Source organism: Staurois parvus, unplaced genomic scaffold (genome assembly GCF_062004578.1).
Source record: "Staurois parvus isolate SC_StPar_1 unplaced genomic scaffold, SC_StPar_1.0 ptg000149l, whole genome shotgun sequence".
Classification (NCBI taxonomy): Eukaryota; Metazoa; Chordata; class Amphibia; order Anura; family Ranidae; genus Staurois; species Staurois parvus.
Genome location: NW_028317945.1, coordinates 1,632,628 through 1,650,606, shown reverse-complemented (window position 1 = coordinate 1,650,606; position 17,979 = coordinate 1,632,628). Strand labels below are relative to the sequence as shown.

Below are 17,979 nucleotides of genomic sequence, written 5' to 3'. Positions count from 1 at the left end.
ACCTAAATCATAAATCTAATACCAATGCATCAATAAAATCATAGTCCATAAATAAAGTCCAGTAATTCATTGTGCATTTGTGCAATTTATGCACAAGTTTTGTTTTTACATATATTTTTTATTACATATTTTTCAGAAGACTAGTGCACATTTTCACTTCCACCTGATTGTAATAAGGGGCAGCGCTTCACTATTTATTTTAGTAGTCATTTTCACACATCCCTAGTGCTGTGATAGTTGCTTTGTGTGGATCCTTCTGCCAATTTCATAATACATAATGTGCTAACTTTGCAAATGACATAATGTGCTCCAAAATTATATATTAATCAACGTGCAATGATCAACAACCACCATTCTCAATATTTAGCCTTGCCCTCCAATAAAAAATTCCATGCATTTAGTCTATGTGTGTATCTTCTCCACAAATCCTCCTCTAAATCTCAGTGTATCAAGTGTACCATCCTCCCCAGATGTCCACACCACCACTAGTGCTCCTCACCTCCCCTCCCCTCCAGGTCATGCACCTTACCCTCTGTATATTAAATATACGCCTCTTAAACTCCATGTTAGGTCTCCAGTGTTGCCTCTTCTCTATATTCTGTGTTACATCCTCCCGACATGCATAATCAAAGACAAGATTCTATACTGCAGCAGTATGTATAAAATCTCACTTTATTAATTAAAATCTGCTTACATGGATTTTGAATACAAAACACCTTTTCTAAAATGGCCACTGCGGTACTTCCGGTTTGCATCTGATGTCACTTCCTGCTGACCCGTTTCGTCATCAAATTGACTTCCTCATAGGCCGTGAACGTTAGACGCGGCTATACCATCCATTTATTAAGAGTTCAATACTGCCCCTCTTGGAGACCTCGGCAGCCATTATACTTGCTGGACCCTTTTTACTAATACTGCTGCATCCCTATTCTATAAACTCCATCCCCACTTTGCATTCTATTATAAACCATAAAAGCAACAGTGGCATTATTTAATTAAACCATTCTGAATATAATATTATAACCTAAAGTAAAATGGGTCATTAACTGCCTCCCGCCCCCCTATAAGGAAATGACGAGAAGGAGGCGGTTCTCTCGTTCTGGGAGGACGTCATAAGACATCCTCACACTCTAGCTGCACATGTGCACCCCTGAGACACAGCAGATCACCAATAAAGAGCCGATAACGTAGGCTCTATCATGTGATCAGCTGTATCCAATCACAGCTAATCACATAGGAAATGCCGGTTATAAGCAGTCCTCTCCTCACGATGACAGCGTGAGGGGAGGAGAGCCGGTAAGCCGCAGAGGGGACATGTACACTGATCATCAGGGCACTGATCATCAGTGCTCTGATAATCAGTGTAGACCCATCAGTGCCACCTGTCAGTGTCCATCAATGCCACATACCAGTGCCCCTCAGTGCACATCAATGCCACATACCAGTGCCCATCAGAGCTGCCTTTCAGTGCCAACTATCAAGGCAAATCAGTGCCACCTATCAGTGCCAGTCAATGCCACCTATCAGTGTTCGTCAGTGCTACCCATCAGTGCCATATATGAGTGCTGCCTTTCAGTGCCCATAAGTGATGCCTGTCAATGCCCATCAGTGCCCCATATCAGTGCCCATCACTGCAGACTCATTAGCGCACATCAGTGAAGGAGAAAAATTACTTAATTACATCATTTTATAACAAAAACTAAGAAAATAATTTTTTTCAAAATTTTCACTCTTTTTTAGTTTGTTTAGTAAGACATAAAAACACAGTGGTGATTAAATACCACCAAAAGAAAGCTCTGTCAAAAAAATTGGATAATAAAAACTTTGTTTGGGTGCAGTGTTGCATGACCGACCAATTGTCATTCAAAGTGCGACAGTGCTGAAAGCTGAAAATTGGCCTCGGCAGGAAGGAGGTGAAAGTGCCCAGTAGGCAAGGGGTTAAATATGATCATCTTGATACAATATATGCCTCCCTCCTATTCCCCCTCTAGTGGCAGAGAGTGGAACTACAAACACTAAATCAAGATCTGCACCAGTACCGGTCTACTGCCCCCTAGTGGTTACTTATTATAATACCATATATGTGCTAAAGATAAATATTTTATATCCAACCTCTTACAAAATAATAAAATAAAATTATAAAATAAATAAAACATATTACCCATCTTACTATCACAACACCTACTCTTGGATATTAACAATAAAAAATTTGAACTGAAACAATTCAGATCCAGCTCTACATTTAACCCTTTAGCATGCATACTATCCAATTCGTATAACCAAAAAAGTTTCATTCTTAGAAATCTCCCTGGTACGATTGCTCCCATTCCAGTGCTCCCCTACGCTATCAATAATGTGAGATTACAATTATGTACCTCTTTAAAATGGTTAGACAAGCTATGTTCCTTCACAACTTTCTGTATATTGGTAACATGTTCCCCTCAGCCTAACAAGTAACTTCCTAGTTGTCTGGCCCACAAGCGGGAACCCGCAAGTGCATTCCAATAGGTAAGTAAAAAAAGTGGATTGACATGAAATGAACTTCCTGATGGTGTATTCCCTGCGTGTAACATTGGACCTAAAACCTTCGATCTTCCTACTCCCTATATATGTGATCCTACAAATAGTGCACTTTCTGCAAGGATAGAAGCTTTTTAAATCAAACATAGTTTGTCCAGATATACGTGGAGGAGAAATTACATTTTTTACCAATTTCTGCCATAAGTTGGAAGCCTTTCTGTAGATAATTTTAGTTTTTTTGGGTACCATAGGCACACAACACCTTATCCCTCCTTACAATGGGCCAGTACTTTTAATAATCTGTTTCACATCCTTATATTGACAATTAAAATAAAAAAAATAAATGCAAAATCCATTCCTTTTTTTGGGCTGTCTCTTCCTTCTTAACCCACTCACATAACATTTACTAATATCATACCTTATTTTCTCCAGTTTCCCTGGATCATAACCCTTATCTATAAAACGTTTTTTATTTCTGTTTGTACGATGTAATCCTCCAATGTAGAACACTTTCTCATAATTCTGAACTGCCCTTTGGGAACACCCTCCACCCACAATGGGTGGTAGCAACTGAAAACTGGGATATACCCATTATGGTCAGTGACCTTAAAATGGGTTTTTGTAGGCAACTTCCCTTCATGACTGAAAACTTGGAAGTTTAAAAAATTTACTGAATGGGTGAAAATTCCAGGCCGTATTCATTAGCAGGGGCGGACTGACCAGTCGGGCACTGCCCGAGGGCCCGGGGTCAGTAGGGGCCCCATGAAATGCCCCTGGTACCTTTTTATAGGCATTTTTGGGTGTGCTTAGAGTGTGGGCAAGGACACAGAGGCCCCATGATCCCCTATTGCCCGGGGGCCCCATGAGTTGTCAGTCCGCCCCTGTTCATTAGTATCTATATATGTAAAAAACTGCAATAGAGAATCCATACTTCCTTCCCATATAACCAACATATTGTCAATGAACCTTTTCCAGATCTTTAATTCCTCCCATTCACAAGCAAAAATAACATCCCATTTGGACATGAAAACACTTGCTCCCATTGCAATTCCTTTTTTCTGAATGTAAAATTCTCCTCCATATCAAAATTCATTCCTTTGCATACCAAACTCCAACATTTGTATAATGAATTTTCTTTGCAGGCCCATTTAACAGCATCAACTCCATCCACATGTCGAATATTAGTGTAGAGGGAGTTAACATCTATAGTGGCAAGAATTGTATTATCCCCTACTTCCATATTTTCCACCAGGTCAATAACACACTGGCTATCCTTTATATAAGCAGGCATTTGAGTTACTATCGGCTAATAGTCTATATATTCTCCAACCGTTGCATGCACAGAATCTATCCCATTAACTATGGTCCTGCCAGGGGGTTTAGTAAACTTTTATGAATCTTGGGTAAATAATAAATGGTTGGAACCTTACAACTGGAGGGTATTAAATACGTAGCTTACTTATTATCCAATATCCCATTCTTTTTAGCTTCCTTGACTAAGGTATTTATTTCTTTTTTAAAAATTCTTGTAGGATCATTCTTCAGTTTCTCATATGTAGCTGTATCATTCAAAATTCTATTCACCTCTTCCTCATAGTCCTGTCTATCCAGAAAAACCACCCCTTCCCTTCTGTCTGCTGGTCGTATAATCACCTTTTTCTTATTTTCCAAATTCTCTATACCCTTGGTAATACTGGCAGCATCCTTATATCTCTTTACCCTTAACTATGCATCTACCATCTGCTTGAATACCGCCATATTATGGCTAGACACTCCTGGGGGGTTAAAGGTCAATTTATTTTTCAGACCATTATGTGCAAATCCTTGGTTGTTACCTATATTGTTAGCCTTAGTAGTAGGGCCAGGTAGGGAGGTGAAGTATCTCTTAACATTCAGCTTCCTAATATATTTGTTTAAATCAATATAAAAATTAGATTTATACAAACCAGTTTTGGGGGCAAATTTTAATCCGAAGTCCAATATTTCAGTCTCTTCCTTAGACAGGGAGACCAAGCTAAGGTTGTATATCCCTTCCCTCAAAGGCATTGAGATTGTAATATGGGTAATAGGTTCTATTTTATTTATAATTTTACTGTATGATTTCGTAAGAGGTTGGATATAAAATATTTATCTTTAGCACGTACATGGTATTATAATGAGTAACCACTAGGGGGGCAGTAGACTGTGTACTGGTGCTGATCTTGCTTTAGTGTTTCTACTTCCACTCTCTGACACTAGAGGGGGAATAGGAGGGCTGCATATACAGTATCGTATCAAGATGATTATATATATGTTTAATGGCCCATTTTACTTTAGGTTATAATATTATATTCAGAATGGTTTAATTAAATAATGACTTTTTTTAATGGTTTATAATAGAATGCAGAGTGGGGATGGAGTTTATAGAATAGGGATGCAGCTGTATTAGTATTAGAAAAAAGGGTTTAGCAAATAAAATGGCTGATGAGTTCTCCAAGAGGGGCAGTATTGAACTCTTAATAAATGGATGGTCTAGCTGTGTCTGACGCTTACGGCCTATGAGGAAGTCAATTTGATGACGAAATGCATCAACCGGAAGTGACAGAAGCAAACTGGAAGTACTGCGGCGACCATTTTAGAGAAGGTGTTTTGTATCCGGAATCCATGTAAGCAGATTTTAATTAATAAAGTGCGATTTTATACATACTGCTGCACTATGTAATCTTGTCTTTGATTATGCATGTCGGGAGGATGTGACACAGAATGTAGAGAAGAGGTGACACTGGAGTCCAAATAGAGAGTTTAAAGAGGTGTATATTTAATTTACAGAGGGTAAGGTGCATGACCTGGAACCTGGAGGGGAGGTGAGGAGCATTAGTGGTGGTGTTAACATCTAAGGTGGATGGTGCATTTGATACACTGAGATTTTGAGGAGGATTTGTGAAGAAAATACACATATAGACTAAATATATGGCATTTTTTCTTGGAGGGTAAGGGTAAATATTGAGAATGGTGGTCGGTGGGGATTGCATTCGTTAGAATGTCAGCACCTGTGGTAGTGAGCTCTATTGATCCACAACTTGGGGTTCCCCAGGGCGCGGAGTCTAAGCCCCAGCCTGCTTGTTCTCCAGGGCCCCTGATGGTGGGGATGGACTTGCAGCAGGCTGGGACCAGGTCACGGTCCCCAGGTACACCCAGCTGAGGAGAAGGAGACCGCTAGTGGGAGCAGGGAACAATGGGAGAAGACACAGGAAATCCAATAGGCAAGCTGAGGTCAGGACAGGCGGACAACAAGCAAGGTCAGGAACTAAGCCGGGGTCGGTACACAGATAAACAATAGGATTAACAGCAGAACCACGTAGGAGCTCCAACAACTAAGTAGTTGCTCAGGCAAAGTGGCCTAGTCTGAGCCCATCTTATATAGACAGGCAAACAAGGAGACGGGACAGGAAGTGACAGAAGGGAAGGAAATAAAACCCAGAGGACAGCAGACGACGTCCATAGAAGAGCACAGACAAACATGAGAAGGGATCAGAAACAGGACTGCAGCAAGAAAGGTAAGAACACAAACCAAACTGCAGTCTAACATGTGACATAGAACACACACTATACTTGTTTTTTAGGGTTTTTTTGGGGGGGGGGGGGGGGAGTACCTGCAGTGGAGTGGACAGAAGAGAAGAGGAGGAAAGGAGGATTTATTTGTATACAATGCTTTATTACTGGATGAATCCAGTGATAGCATAAGGAGATCTTTTATTGCACATGGACTTTTGGATGATTATTGTGCTGGTTTAATATAGACTGAGAAGTTGCCTACTGTATGTCATGAGAAGGGTAGACCCCCTGTTGGGGGCCATTTTGTTCTTCCTTTTGTATTGTTTGTAGAGCAAGAAAAAAGGAAAAACAAAAACAAAATTTAAAAAAAAAACTTTCAATACAAAAACGATCTGAAAATAAAAAAAAAAGGTAAAAAGCCACTTTGGTAATAAGGAGGTTTATTCAGCTCAAAACAACCTTGTCTTTGTGTAAGATCAATGCCAACAAATCAAACTCCTCTTGCATAAGAAATAATACAGAATGGCCACACTATGGAATAACACTTAAAGTGTTTCTAAAGGCAGAGGTTTTTTACCTTAATGTATTCTATACATTAAAAAACCTTCTGTGTGCAGCTCCCCTCCCACAGTCACCTCTTATAATTGAGCCTGATCTTGATCCAGCGCTGTGCCCAGCTCTCTCTGCTCACTCTCTCCTCACTGGCCATGGAGGCAGCAGCCATTGGCTCCTGATGCGGTCAATCACAGCCTGTGAGTAGAAAACAAGGGGTGAGGCCAAGCGATGCTGTGTGTCAATGGACACACACAGTGTGGCTTGGGATCAGCATGTGGCTAGCTATGGGGGCACTCAGAGGGGGATCCAGAAGAGCTAGGATCAGGGCTGCTCTGTGCAAAACCATAACCATAAGTATACCAGGTTTGTTATTTAAAAAAAAAATCCCTTGATAGTCACTTTGAAATATGTCCGATTAGTTTAGTGAGGTGGTCATTTAACAATGGCAACACTAGATTTAACTCTCATGTTTGAACGGAGATCCAATAAAAATAAAAGGTAAGAATCAGTGAAGATTAGCAAGAGGACAAAGAAAAAATGGTCTGTGTAGACACCTAGCATGGTACCAAGAGCTAACCGTTTTCCTACCAACTCCTGCAAGAAAGAAAGAACACAGAAAGGCATGTGGAGAAAACCCCAGAGACTCACACCAGTGATAAAGTCTCCCATGTTTGCTGATTAATCTTGCAGGGAGAATATTTACAAGCATTTAACTTGATTAGGGTTACAGAACCATACACATAGGCCAAAAACCTGCCAGGACCTGAGCAGAGGAGGGCAACCCTGTAACTGTCTCCTCGTTAGGTGCCAAAACGGTGCCCACTTGCTGAGAAAACAGTCCTTAGGGAGCACAGTCCTGGTTGCAGCAGCTGGCAATTACCCAGCAGGAGAGGCAACTTGAAAAGTGATGTACTGAGACCATGTAGCACTGAGCAACCACACACTTGGAAAGAGCACTGACATCATGAAAAGGCAGCTTGCAGCAATGCTGGCAATGTATATGCTGCAGCACCACACCCTGCTGCGGCTCCCACTACTCCTGTAAGAGCCATGATATTGCAATTTTCTCCACACAATTTTCTCTTGCAGAAACCACCACACCACTGGAAAAGACTGAGTGGAATATGGCAAAGAAAAGAGGATGGGGAGGGTGGGGGCAGATGAAAGGGAATACTACTTACCAACTTTGTCAAAAAACTAGCAGGAGCCACATCTGTTTGTCATTGTGACTGCAGACCACCACCGGCAAGAGTCGAGGTGATGGGTCATCACAGTCAAACCTGCACTCAATGGCTGCAACTGGGAAGATTACCAGGATCTATATTATGTGTTTTGTCACTTAGTCAGTGACTTTCTGGAAATAAACTAAAGGAACTTAAGGTTTCAAGGACAGCATGTATTAAATCCTACAAGCTAGGCTAATAAGTAAATTGTTCCATTAGGGAAAAAACGAGTCTGACTACCAGCAGCAGCCACCCACTTGTCAGTCTTGTTTTTAGATGTACTAAAAAGCTACTTCCGCAGCTAGCACTATACCCAGCTGTTGAATATCTAAAGGAAAACAGTGTCCCCCAATGAACAGAAGATAAATATAAATTTCCTTCATATATAGATCGGTCAGTGATGGTAGCTTCTAAAGAAGGCACAGACAAAGTCCATGTACAAAGGCATATAGGAAGCCCAGAAAGAGAAGGAAATAAAGTCCCTTCGCAAACAGGCTGTTCAGTGACAGATTCTGAAGAAGATATACACACAACCCATGTACAATATAGAAGAATTTTCCTTGACACATTGCTGCCTGCTTTTCACTCCAAAGCAAATTTTTTGCAGCAGGAGACAGGTAAACCATTGCAGCACTGATTCTGATATTCTGCAAAGAATCCTCAGATATAGTAGCTTAACCTGAATAGCGAAGTCCTGTGCGAAGTGGAACAGACAAGTTATTGCAGATCTAGTCCTGACAACTCTGCAAGAAATCCCAAGATATACTTGCCTGACATGAATATCAGAGTCTTGTGTAAACTGGAATACAGACGACTAGTCACTGCAGACCAAAGCATGCGGTAAGAACTTGCAAAACGTACACTCGTTGGCTAACTGGAAAGACTGCAACATTTCATTTTCTAGGTGTCTAGGGTCCTTTTCCCCTGTAGGCGGCAGTACAAGCTTAGGTTGCTTTTTATCAAGCTGTGTTTCAATAGATGATAGAGAAATGGGATTTTTGTACCAAGTACAATGCTCTTCGTACCATCTGCATGTTTTGGAAATGTTCCAAACTAGTACATTACTGGAGCATTGTGCTGGATACCATCAACCGAGCCTTTCAAGGGCTGCTACCTAAAGATCCCATTACATGTATACTATGGTTTCTGGACAAGGAATTATATACTCCTCAGGTCAGAACAGCTTTAACTAGACTTCTGTTATGGGAAGTAAATGCATTTTGTTGAATTGGCTTGCACCACCTACATTTGAGGAGTGGCGGACAAATGTTAATTCTACCTTGTTGAAAGAGAAACGAATTAAGAGGCAGAGAGGGACTCCTAAATTCGATACGTTTTGGGAACCTTGGCTCCAGGTTTGCCCCCTGTAGCTCTGGTATCCCTGAGTATATTACAATGTTGATTGACCCCTGCTGAGAGATATTTAACTCACAATACCAGTTTTATACAACACCACTAGTGATAGACTTGCAATGTAGCGGGCATAAACCAGACACCTTACATACTGTATGAGCAAGACATGTTGTGGGTTACCAAACTGTAATTTATTGAGCTATATCACAACTGTTTGTTGTACATTTTACCCCAATTTAGGAATAAGCAACCTAGGTTAGATACGTACTACGATTGTAACATGTTTTATTGCACTATGATACCAAGGATGCAATAGAGTGCTGTTTTGATACCGTTTCTAACTTTGATCTTACTGTATCCATCTGTAAATGAGAATATTATTATTATACAGGATTTATATAGCGCTAACAGTTTGCTCAGCGCTTTACATATAAAGGGGGAAAATACAGCAACGATACAGTTCAATACAAGAGGGTTAGGAGGGCCCTGCTCTTATAATCTAAGAGGGAGGAGCTAGTGGTACAAAAGGTAATAACTGTGGGGTACGAACTGCTGGGAGAAACAGAAGATTTGGTTATTAGCTGAAGGCAGGATAGGCTTCCCTGAAGATATAGGTTTTCAGAGATCACCTAAAAGTGGGCAGACTAGGCAATAGTCACATAGATTGGGGTAGAGAGTTCCAGAGGAAGGAGCAGGCTCTGGAGAAGAACTGGAGACGAGCATGGGAGGAGGAGACAAAGGAGCTAGAGAGAAGGAGGTCGTTAGAGGAGCAGAGGACAGTTTGAGTGATATTTAGAGACAAGATTGGTGATGTAATTGGGGCCAGAGTTATAAAAGGCTTTATATGTTATTGTTAATGTTTTGAATTATATTAGTTGGGCAATGGGAAGCCAGTGGAGGGATTGGCAGAGAGGGACGGCAGACATGAATGCTAAGATTATGCAGGTACTATTTTTAAATCAAGTCCACTCAGTTTAACTTAATCTGCATTGTTTTAAATTCCAAAGTAAGACACATAAGAGCCCCATGGCATTTGATACAGCCACCTTCTCATGTTTCAATGTGTGTGGGTGAGACTGCAGTGATCTTAGCAATATTGCAGTGCTCCAACCATGACGCCGTGCATTTTTGCAGGCTCCAGTTCAGGTGTTCAATTCAGACGATCAAACACTTGCAACTATGCACAAAATGAAAACTGATGAAAATTAAAACTACGTACAGGCTTTGTCCCTTGACTCCATTTAGAACCAAAAAGTAAATCCTGTCACTGAACACAACAGCAAGTGACAAGACGCTTATCCAATTAGGTAATTAGTGTGTTATTAAACAACTAGGTTAGTAGACTAAGCAATTTGTTGACTTTCACAGAAATATTAATGGCCATAGTTTTATCGAGATACAGGTTAGGGTGTATAGCTAAAAGTACATAATATATAAAAAGCTACAATAACTATACAAGTAATTCTTCCACTTCTTTATAAAAAGTGCTATATATCATCAACAGATTAAAGAAAAGTAAATTGCTTCCCATGCAGTCATCACCAGCCAAAAACAAACTGCACCAACCTTTGTTTTCCTTCATATACGTCCACATGTCTTTCTCCTCTGTACCGTGTGCAAACGTGCAGTTGCCAATATATTGGCACTTCTTCCCATTCTGCACATGGACACAAATCTGTGCGAAAGAGACGTACATGGCTCATTACCTTATTACAATCTTGAAAATCATTCTGCAAGAACAGTTCGTTATCTTAAGCATTGGAAAAGTGGAAGAAAATCACATTTCTGTGAAAAATAACTTTTCAAATGAATGTACAGTATATTAGCATTTGACACCACAAACAATATACCGAGGCGCCAAGTCTTAATGGCCAGTAGTAACTGAAGCCGTCTCAATAGTCCTGCTGCTGTAGAAATCCACTTGAGGGTAAAAGAAGTCTAAAGATAACAAACAAAACAGCACAAGGAGCTTGAAAGCATATATGGTGACAAAGGGGCAAGCCTCGAATTATGTCATCTTGGAGACCCTGTATCCTGGCACTACGGACTCCGGTAATATGGCTGCCTCTGGACTTCCTGTTAGCACTGATGCACTTCCAGTCTGACAAAGCAGCTCTAGCATCCCTGCTGACTTGAAAGCTGCAGCGTTCTCCAATCTTACTTTCCAGGGAACACGTATCTTGCCACACTATACCCGCTGGTCAGGTTGTTTGTGAGAGTGCGCCTTGAGACAAGAGTCCCAGCATGGTTTAGAAATGCTGGGAACCAGTATAAGCACCAGTTATGATTGCTGCTTGCGGATAACATTTACGCACTATAGACTTTGTTTTTAACCCATTATTTACTCAATAAAGTATGCTTTGGATTTTACATGGTATCCATTAATTCAACACCACCACAAAAGAGTTTATTGCTTGGGCATGTAGTTGAACATTATGTGTGGCATTGGAATTAGTCCATAATTGGCACTCACAGCCAAGTAATTTATAAGGACATCAGCACCGTCACCTGAGCAGTTTATTAGGACACCATATACAATATACTCTCCTTGTGCTGTGTTTTGCATTTGACACCACACGTCTGGCATTTTTTTGCTGGCTGATCACTAAAAAGAGTGGAAAATTTTAAAAACTTTTACTTTTGACTGCTGGTGATTGCTGGTGCTTGTAGTTGTTTTATTTTCATCTTTGGGTCTTGCTAAAAGCTTTTACTTTTTTAAATCCCTTTTTCTGTTACTTTTTAAATAGCATTTTTTTCCTTCCTTCCCTTGTCTTCCTTCAGTCTGCTAATTAAGGGGAAGGGTTAATTGGTCACAGGTGATACAGGTCCTATATAAAACTTGCTGTAGAGCTCACTCCGAGCTTGCTCATTTTTGAGCTTGCCTGTATTTTGCTTGCTGGACCTTTGACCAAGTGGATCTTTGATAAGTGGAGTTAAAAAACCAGAGTGGAAAACAGGAGATTATAACAGGAGTCTACTAACCTGTAAGTGACAACTAATCTTTCCTGTTAATATTGTAACTGGGATATGAGTGCTAGCAGGGTTGAAGGTTTTGTGCAGTGCACAGTGTGCCGCATGTATGCAGCAATGGAGCTGCATACAGCTAATCAGGAGGGGCTAATCAGGATTATCAGGTAAGAAGATGAGTTACTGTAAAGAGAGGGAGTGGTAGGGGCTCACAGAAAAGGAAGGCTGGCCCTGGGTTTCAGCACCCAAACAGATTTGCCAAGTTGGGTGAAGATGTGGGATTGGCAAGTTCATTAGATGTCATTGCTATCCCTAACAGCCGGGAGGGCAGACCATTTGGGAGGGGTGGTGAGGGTAGTGCAAGAAGGCCTAGACAGCTGGTGGTAGTAGGAGATTCTACTGATAGAATAATTTGTCGCCAGGATCGCCTCAACCAAATGGTTTGCGGTCTCCCTGGTTCCATGGTTCGGCATGTGGTGGACCGGGTTGATAAATTACTGGGAGGGGCTGGGCATGACCCAGCTGTCTTGGTTCATGTTGGAACCAATGACAGAATACATGGAAGGTGGAGGCTCCTTAAGAATCAATTTAAAGAACTAGGTTGCAAGTTGAAGGGAAGGACCTCCAGGGAGATATTCTCTGAAATATTACCTGTGCGATGCACAATTCAGGAAAGACGGGGAGATTAGAGAACTCAATACATGGCTGAAGACCTGGTGTAAGAGGGAAGGATTAGGGTTTCTAGAGCACTGGGCTGACTTTTCATTGGGGTGCAACCTATATGCTAGAGATGGTCTGCACCTAAATGGAATTGGGTCTGCTGTGCTGGGGGAGAAGTTTATGGGAAGGCTGGAGGAGTATTTAAACTAGGATCGGGGGGGAGGGAGAATTAGATTATAATGGGGTAGACAGATCAGAAAGGGGTTAGTACTTATTGGTGGGTGGAATGGGGAAAGATGGGGGGGATAGCTATGGCAGATAAGAAGGTTCCCATGTTACAAACAACCAGTGGAATTGGTACCATTTGTATGAAAATAAAAAATGTGCAAAATACGTGTCAATCGCTTAAAGTGTTTGTTCACCAATGCCAGAAGTCTGCCAAGCAAAATAGGTGAGTTGGAAGCTTTGTTGCATGAAGAGAACTATGATTTAATTGGTATTGCTGAATCTTGGCTTCATTCTTTGCATGACTGGGCCATTAATATTCCTGGCTCCTTCGGAGAGACAGAGTAAATAGGAAAGGTGGTGGTGTCTGTCTCTATGTAAGAAGTGATCTCAGAGAGAGTGTGAAAGAGGACCTAGTTGGAGAGTGTGATGAGGCTGAAGTATTATGGGTGGAACTGCACATGGGGGTGCGTACTACAAAGATAATTATTGGAGTTTGTTATAAGCCTTCCAGTGTTGAGGAGGTGGAAACTCAGTTCCTTGCACAGATCGAAAAGGCTGAAAGGGCTGGGACAGTGATAATGAGGAATTTTAACCACCCAGAAATTGACTGGAGTAATGGTACTGCAGGAACAGTTAAAGGGCAAACATTTTTAAACCTACTACAGGACAATTTTATGGTACAGTTCATAGACGCCCCTACTAAGATTGATGCTCTGCTGGACCTGGTAATCTCAAACAATGCAGAGCTTATGACGAATATCCATATAAAAACATCTGGATAGCAGTGACCATAACATGAGTTCATTTATTGTTAGCTGTAAACAGCAAGCACATACACGAAAAATAAAAACGCTCAATATCAAGAGAGCTAATTTTCCAAGGCTGACAGCTGCTCTCCAAGACTTTGACTGGGAGGGAATATTGGCATTGATTAACACAACACAGAAATGGGAGTCCTTCAAAAAGACTATGTGAACACACTGCAAAATATAATCACATGGGCAACAAGTTTAAAAGGCTAAAAATAAAACCTATGTGGCTTACGGCCAAAGTTAAAAAGGCTATAGATAATAAGAAAAGTGCTTTTATTAACCTCCCTAGCGGTCTCATTATGTCCATATTTCTATGCTCAAAGCGGTACATTTTTTTGCATAGAAATATGTATTTTTTTTTTTATTTGTAGGCCTGTAATTTTTAGGAATAACTCACTGAAATCTGTCCAAACAAGAGTCTAGTAAACATCCCGGGTATGTTAAAATTTTAAATACAAAATCATAAACTATAAATTTAATAATCTTAAAAAATAATATATTAATAATAAATTTAATTCAATAATATAATCAAACCAAAAACACTGAAATTTAAAATATTGCGTCAAGTTTGCACATCACTGAGCAAAGTCGCAGAATCGTTTTCAGTGTGATGACGAATTTCCCCACAAATCATTATCACTCAATTCTGCAAGTGTTTCTAATTTACTATCGCTGTTCTCTAGCTGGTCTAAAACTGATTTTGACCTAAAGGGACGCTTTTTAGATGCCATGGACGTTTCTCAGTTTCCAGGCAGAAAGAACGGTAAAAATGTAGGCAGGGTACAGGACAAAGCACTAGGGACAAAATGTATGTGAAATGCTTTGATACAGTAATGTTTTACTATGTGATTTTAGTGTATTGAGTGAATGTCACTTTTTGCAATTTTCAAATTTCCCGCCAGTTCTGTCCCCCGTACGTCCCGACGCTCGCAGGGGACGGAATCCAGATATCAGATGCCGGCATCCGCCGGATGACATTACAGGGGACACTGCAGGAGGGACATCGCGGGAGCGCAGGACAAAATAAGTGATCAAGGGATCCCGGAGCAGCACCGCATGGTAAGCCCGTGTGTAGCTCGGGGTTACCGCTTGTGGTACTTAAACTTTACCCTGAGCTACACTCGGGAATACTGCCAGGGAGGTTAAATATAATAATGAAGGAACACTATCATCATTTAAACATTACAAAGTATATAACAGAATATGCAAAAAGGAAATAAAGGCCACAAAAATTGAAAATGAACGACAGATAAAGATAGCAGGACCAACCCCCAAAAATTCTTCAAATATATTAATAGTAAAAAGGTTCGGTCCAAGCATGTAGGCCCTTTACAAAATAATCTAGATTGGGTGACTGGGGACAAAGAGAAGGCAAATTTATTTAATACCGTCTTCAGCTCTGTGCATACAAAGGAGCATGGGCAAGCTCTTGTCCATAATGGGTATTGTATTGACACAACTCCAGATGATTCACATTGGCTCACAACTGATATGATCCAAAAATATTTAGACAGTATAAAGGTGAATAAAGCACCTGGACCGGATGGCATACACCCACAGGCCAATGTGGTGCCAATATTTAAAAAGGGGTCAAAATCTTTACCAAGTAATTATAGACCTGTTAGTTTAACTTCTATAGTTGAGAAGATACTGGAGAGTTTAATAAAAGACCACATAGATGAGTTCTTGCTGGAAAAAAATATTTTAAGCAACAGACAGCATGGATTCATAAAAGGCAGAAGCTGTCTAACAAATCTGATTTCTTTTTATGAGGAGGTGAGCAAAACCTTAGACAGAGGGGTGGCGATGGACGTGGTATACTTGAATTTTGCAAAAGCGTTTGACAAGTCTACAGGCTTGGAAAAATAAGTATGTAAATGTATAGAAAACAGGCTAAAAGATTGCATTCAGAGAGTAGTGGTTAATGATTCATACTCTGAATTGTCTAGGGTTGTTAGTGGTGTACCCCTAGGTTCACTCTTGTGACCCTTACTTTTTAACCACTAGGGGACCACCCGCAGTACATATATTGCTACAAGGCGGCCCCTGTGCGCAGGATCACCTATATAAACGTGATTCTGCATTGCGGGGTAGGGGGGCGCGCGCGACCGCCATACCCGCAGCACCAGTCGAGGCCGCGGGTGTCAATCACCGGGTCCCGGTCGGCGATTACCCGCCGGAACATGGCGACTGCCAGCAAACAGACGGGGAGGAAGGCTGCATTGTTTTCAATGGAGCTCTCCTCCCTATCAGCTTTCAGTGCACTGTTCTGGGATCGCTGATCACAGCCTTCCGGAACAAGTCAGTTCCCCCCAGTGTCAGAATGTCCGCCACATTCCCGCCATAAGTCGCTGATCGCCACTATTAGTATAAAAAAAAATCCAGTATCTATACCGCTATTTGTAAACGCTATAACTGTCATGTAAACCAATTAATTTACACGTATTGGGATTTTTTTTTTTTTTTTTAGCAAAGACATATCGCAGAATACATTTTGGCCTATATTTATGACAAAATTTGATTTTTAAATTGTATGTTTTATAGCAAAAGTCCAAAATATAGTTTTTTTCTCAATTGTCGGTCTTTTTTTTTATAGTGCAAAAAAAACCCCAAAAAAACACACAGACGATCAAATACCACCAGAAGAAAGCTCAATTCGTGGGAAAAAAGGATGCAAATTTAATTTTGGTGCAGCGTTGCATGATCGCGCAATTGTCAGTTAAGGAAACGCAGCGCCGTAACACAAACCGCTTATGTACGCTTCCTGATCGCCCTATAGCAGAAATACTGCTACAGGGCGGCACAGGTGCCCAAAATCATATATATATATATATATATATATATATATATATATATATATATACAGTCAGGTCCATCAATATTGGGACATCGACACAATTCTAACATTTTTGGCTCTATACACCACCACAATGGATTTGAAATGAAACGAACAAGATGTGCTTTAACTGCAGACTATCAGCTTTAATTTGAGGGTATTTACATCCAAATCAGGTGAACGGTGTTGGAATTACAACAGTTTGCATATGTGCCTCCCACTTGTTAAGGGACCAAAAGTAATGGGACAATGGCTTCTCAGCTGTTCCATGGCCAGGTGTGTGTTATTCCCTCATTATCCCAATTTCAATGAGCAGATAAAAGGTCCAGAGTTCATTTCAAGTCTGCTATTTGCATTTAGAATCTGTTGCTGTCAACTCTCAAGATGAGATCCAAAGAGCTGTCACTGTCAGTGAAGCAAGCCATCATTAGGCTGAAAAAACAAAACAAACCCATCAGAGAGATACCAAAAACATTAGGCGTGGCCAAAACAACTGTTTGGAACATTCTTAAAAAGAAGGAACGCACCGGTGAGCTCAGCAACACCAAAAGACCCGGAAGACCACGGAAAACAACTGGTGGATGACCAAAGAATTCTTTCCCTGGTGAAGAAAACACCCTTCACCACAGTTGGCCAGATCAAGAACACTCTCCAGGAGGTAGGTGTATGTCTGTCATAGTCAACAATCAAGAGAAGACTTCACCAGAGTGAATACAGAGGGTTCACCACAAGATGTAAACCATTGGTGAGCCTCAAAAACAGGAAGGCCAGATTAGAGTTTGCCAAACGACATCTAAAAAAGCCTTCACAGTTCTGGAACAACATCCTATGGAGAGATGAGACCAAGATCAACTTGTACCAGAGTGATGGAAAGAGAAGAGTATGGAAAAGGAAAGGAACTGCTCATGATCCTAAGCATACCACCTCATCAGTGAAGCATGGTGGTGGTAGAGTCATGGCGTGGGCATGTATGGCTGCCAATGGAACTGCTTCTCTTGTATTTATTTATGATGTGACTGCTGACAAAAGCAGCAGGATGAATTCTGAAGTGTTTCGGGAATATTATCTGCTCATATTCAGCCAAATGCCTCACAACTTATTGGACGCCGCTTCACAGTGCAGATGGACAATGACCCAAAGCATACTGCAAAAGCAACCAAAGAGTTTAAGGGAAAGAAGTGGAATGTTATGCAATGGCCAAGTCAATCACCTGACCTGAATCCGATTGAGCATGCATTTCACTTGCTGAAGACAAAACTGAAGGGAAAATGCCCCAAGAACAAGCAGGAAC

The 17,979-nt window shown here is 40.9% G+C and overlaps 1 protein-coding gene across 1 annotated transcript in view; it reads right to left on the bottom strand.

Annotated features, from left to right (window-relative positions):
- Positions 1 to 17,979, bottom strand: part of ZC3H7B (zinc finger CCCH-type containing 7B) — a 315,279-nt gene that overhangs the window by 29,102 nt on the left and 268,198 nt on the right. The window contains exon 20 of the mRNA XM_089674226.1: positions 10,752 to 10,860. Within this exon, the coding sequence (XP_089530352.1) occupies positions 10,752 to 10,860 (109 nt within the window). The remainder of the gene's footprint in view (positions 1 to 10,751; positions 10,861 to 17,979) is intronic.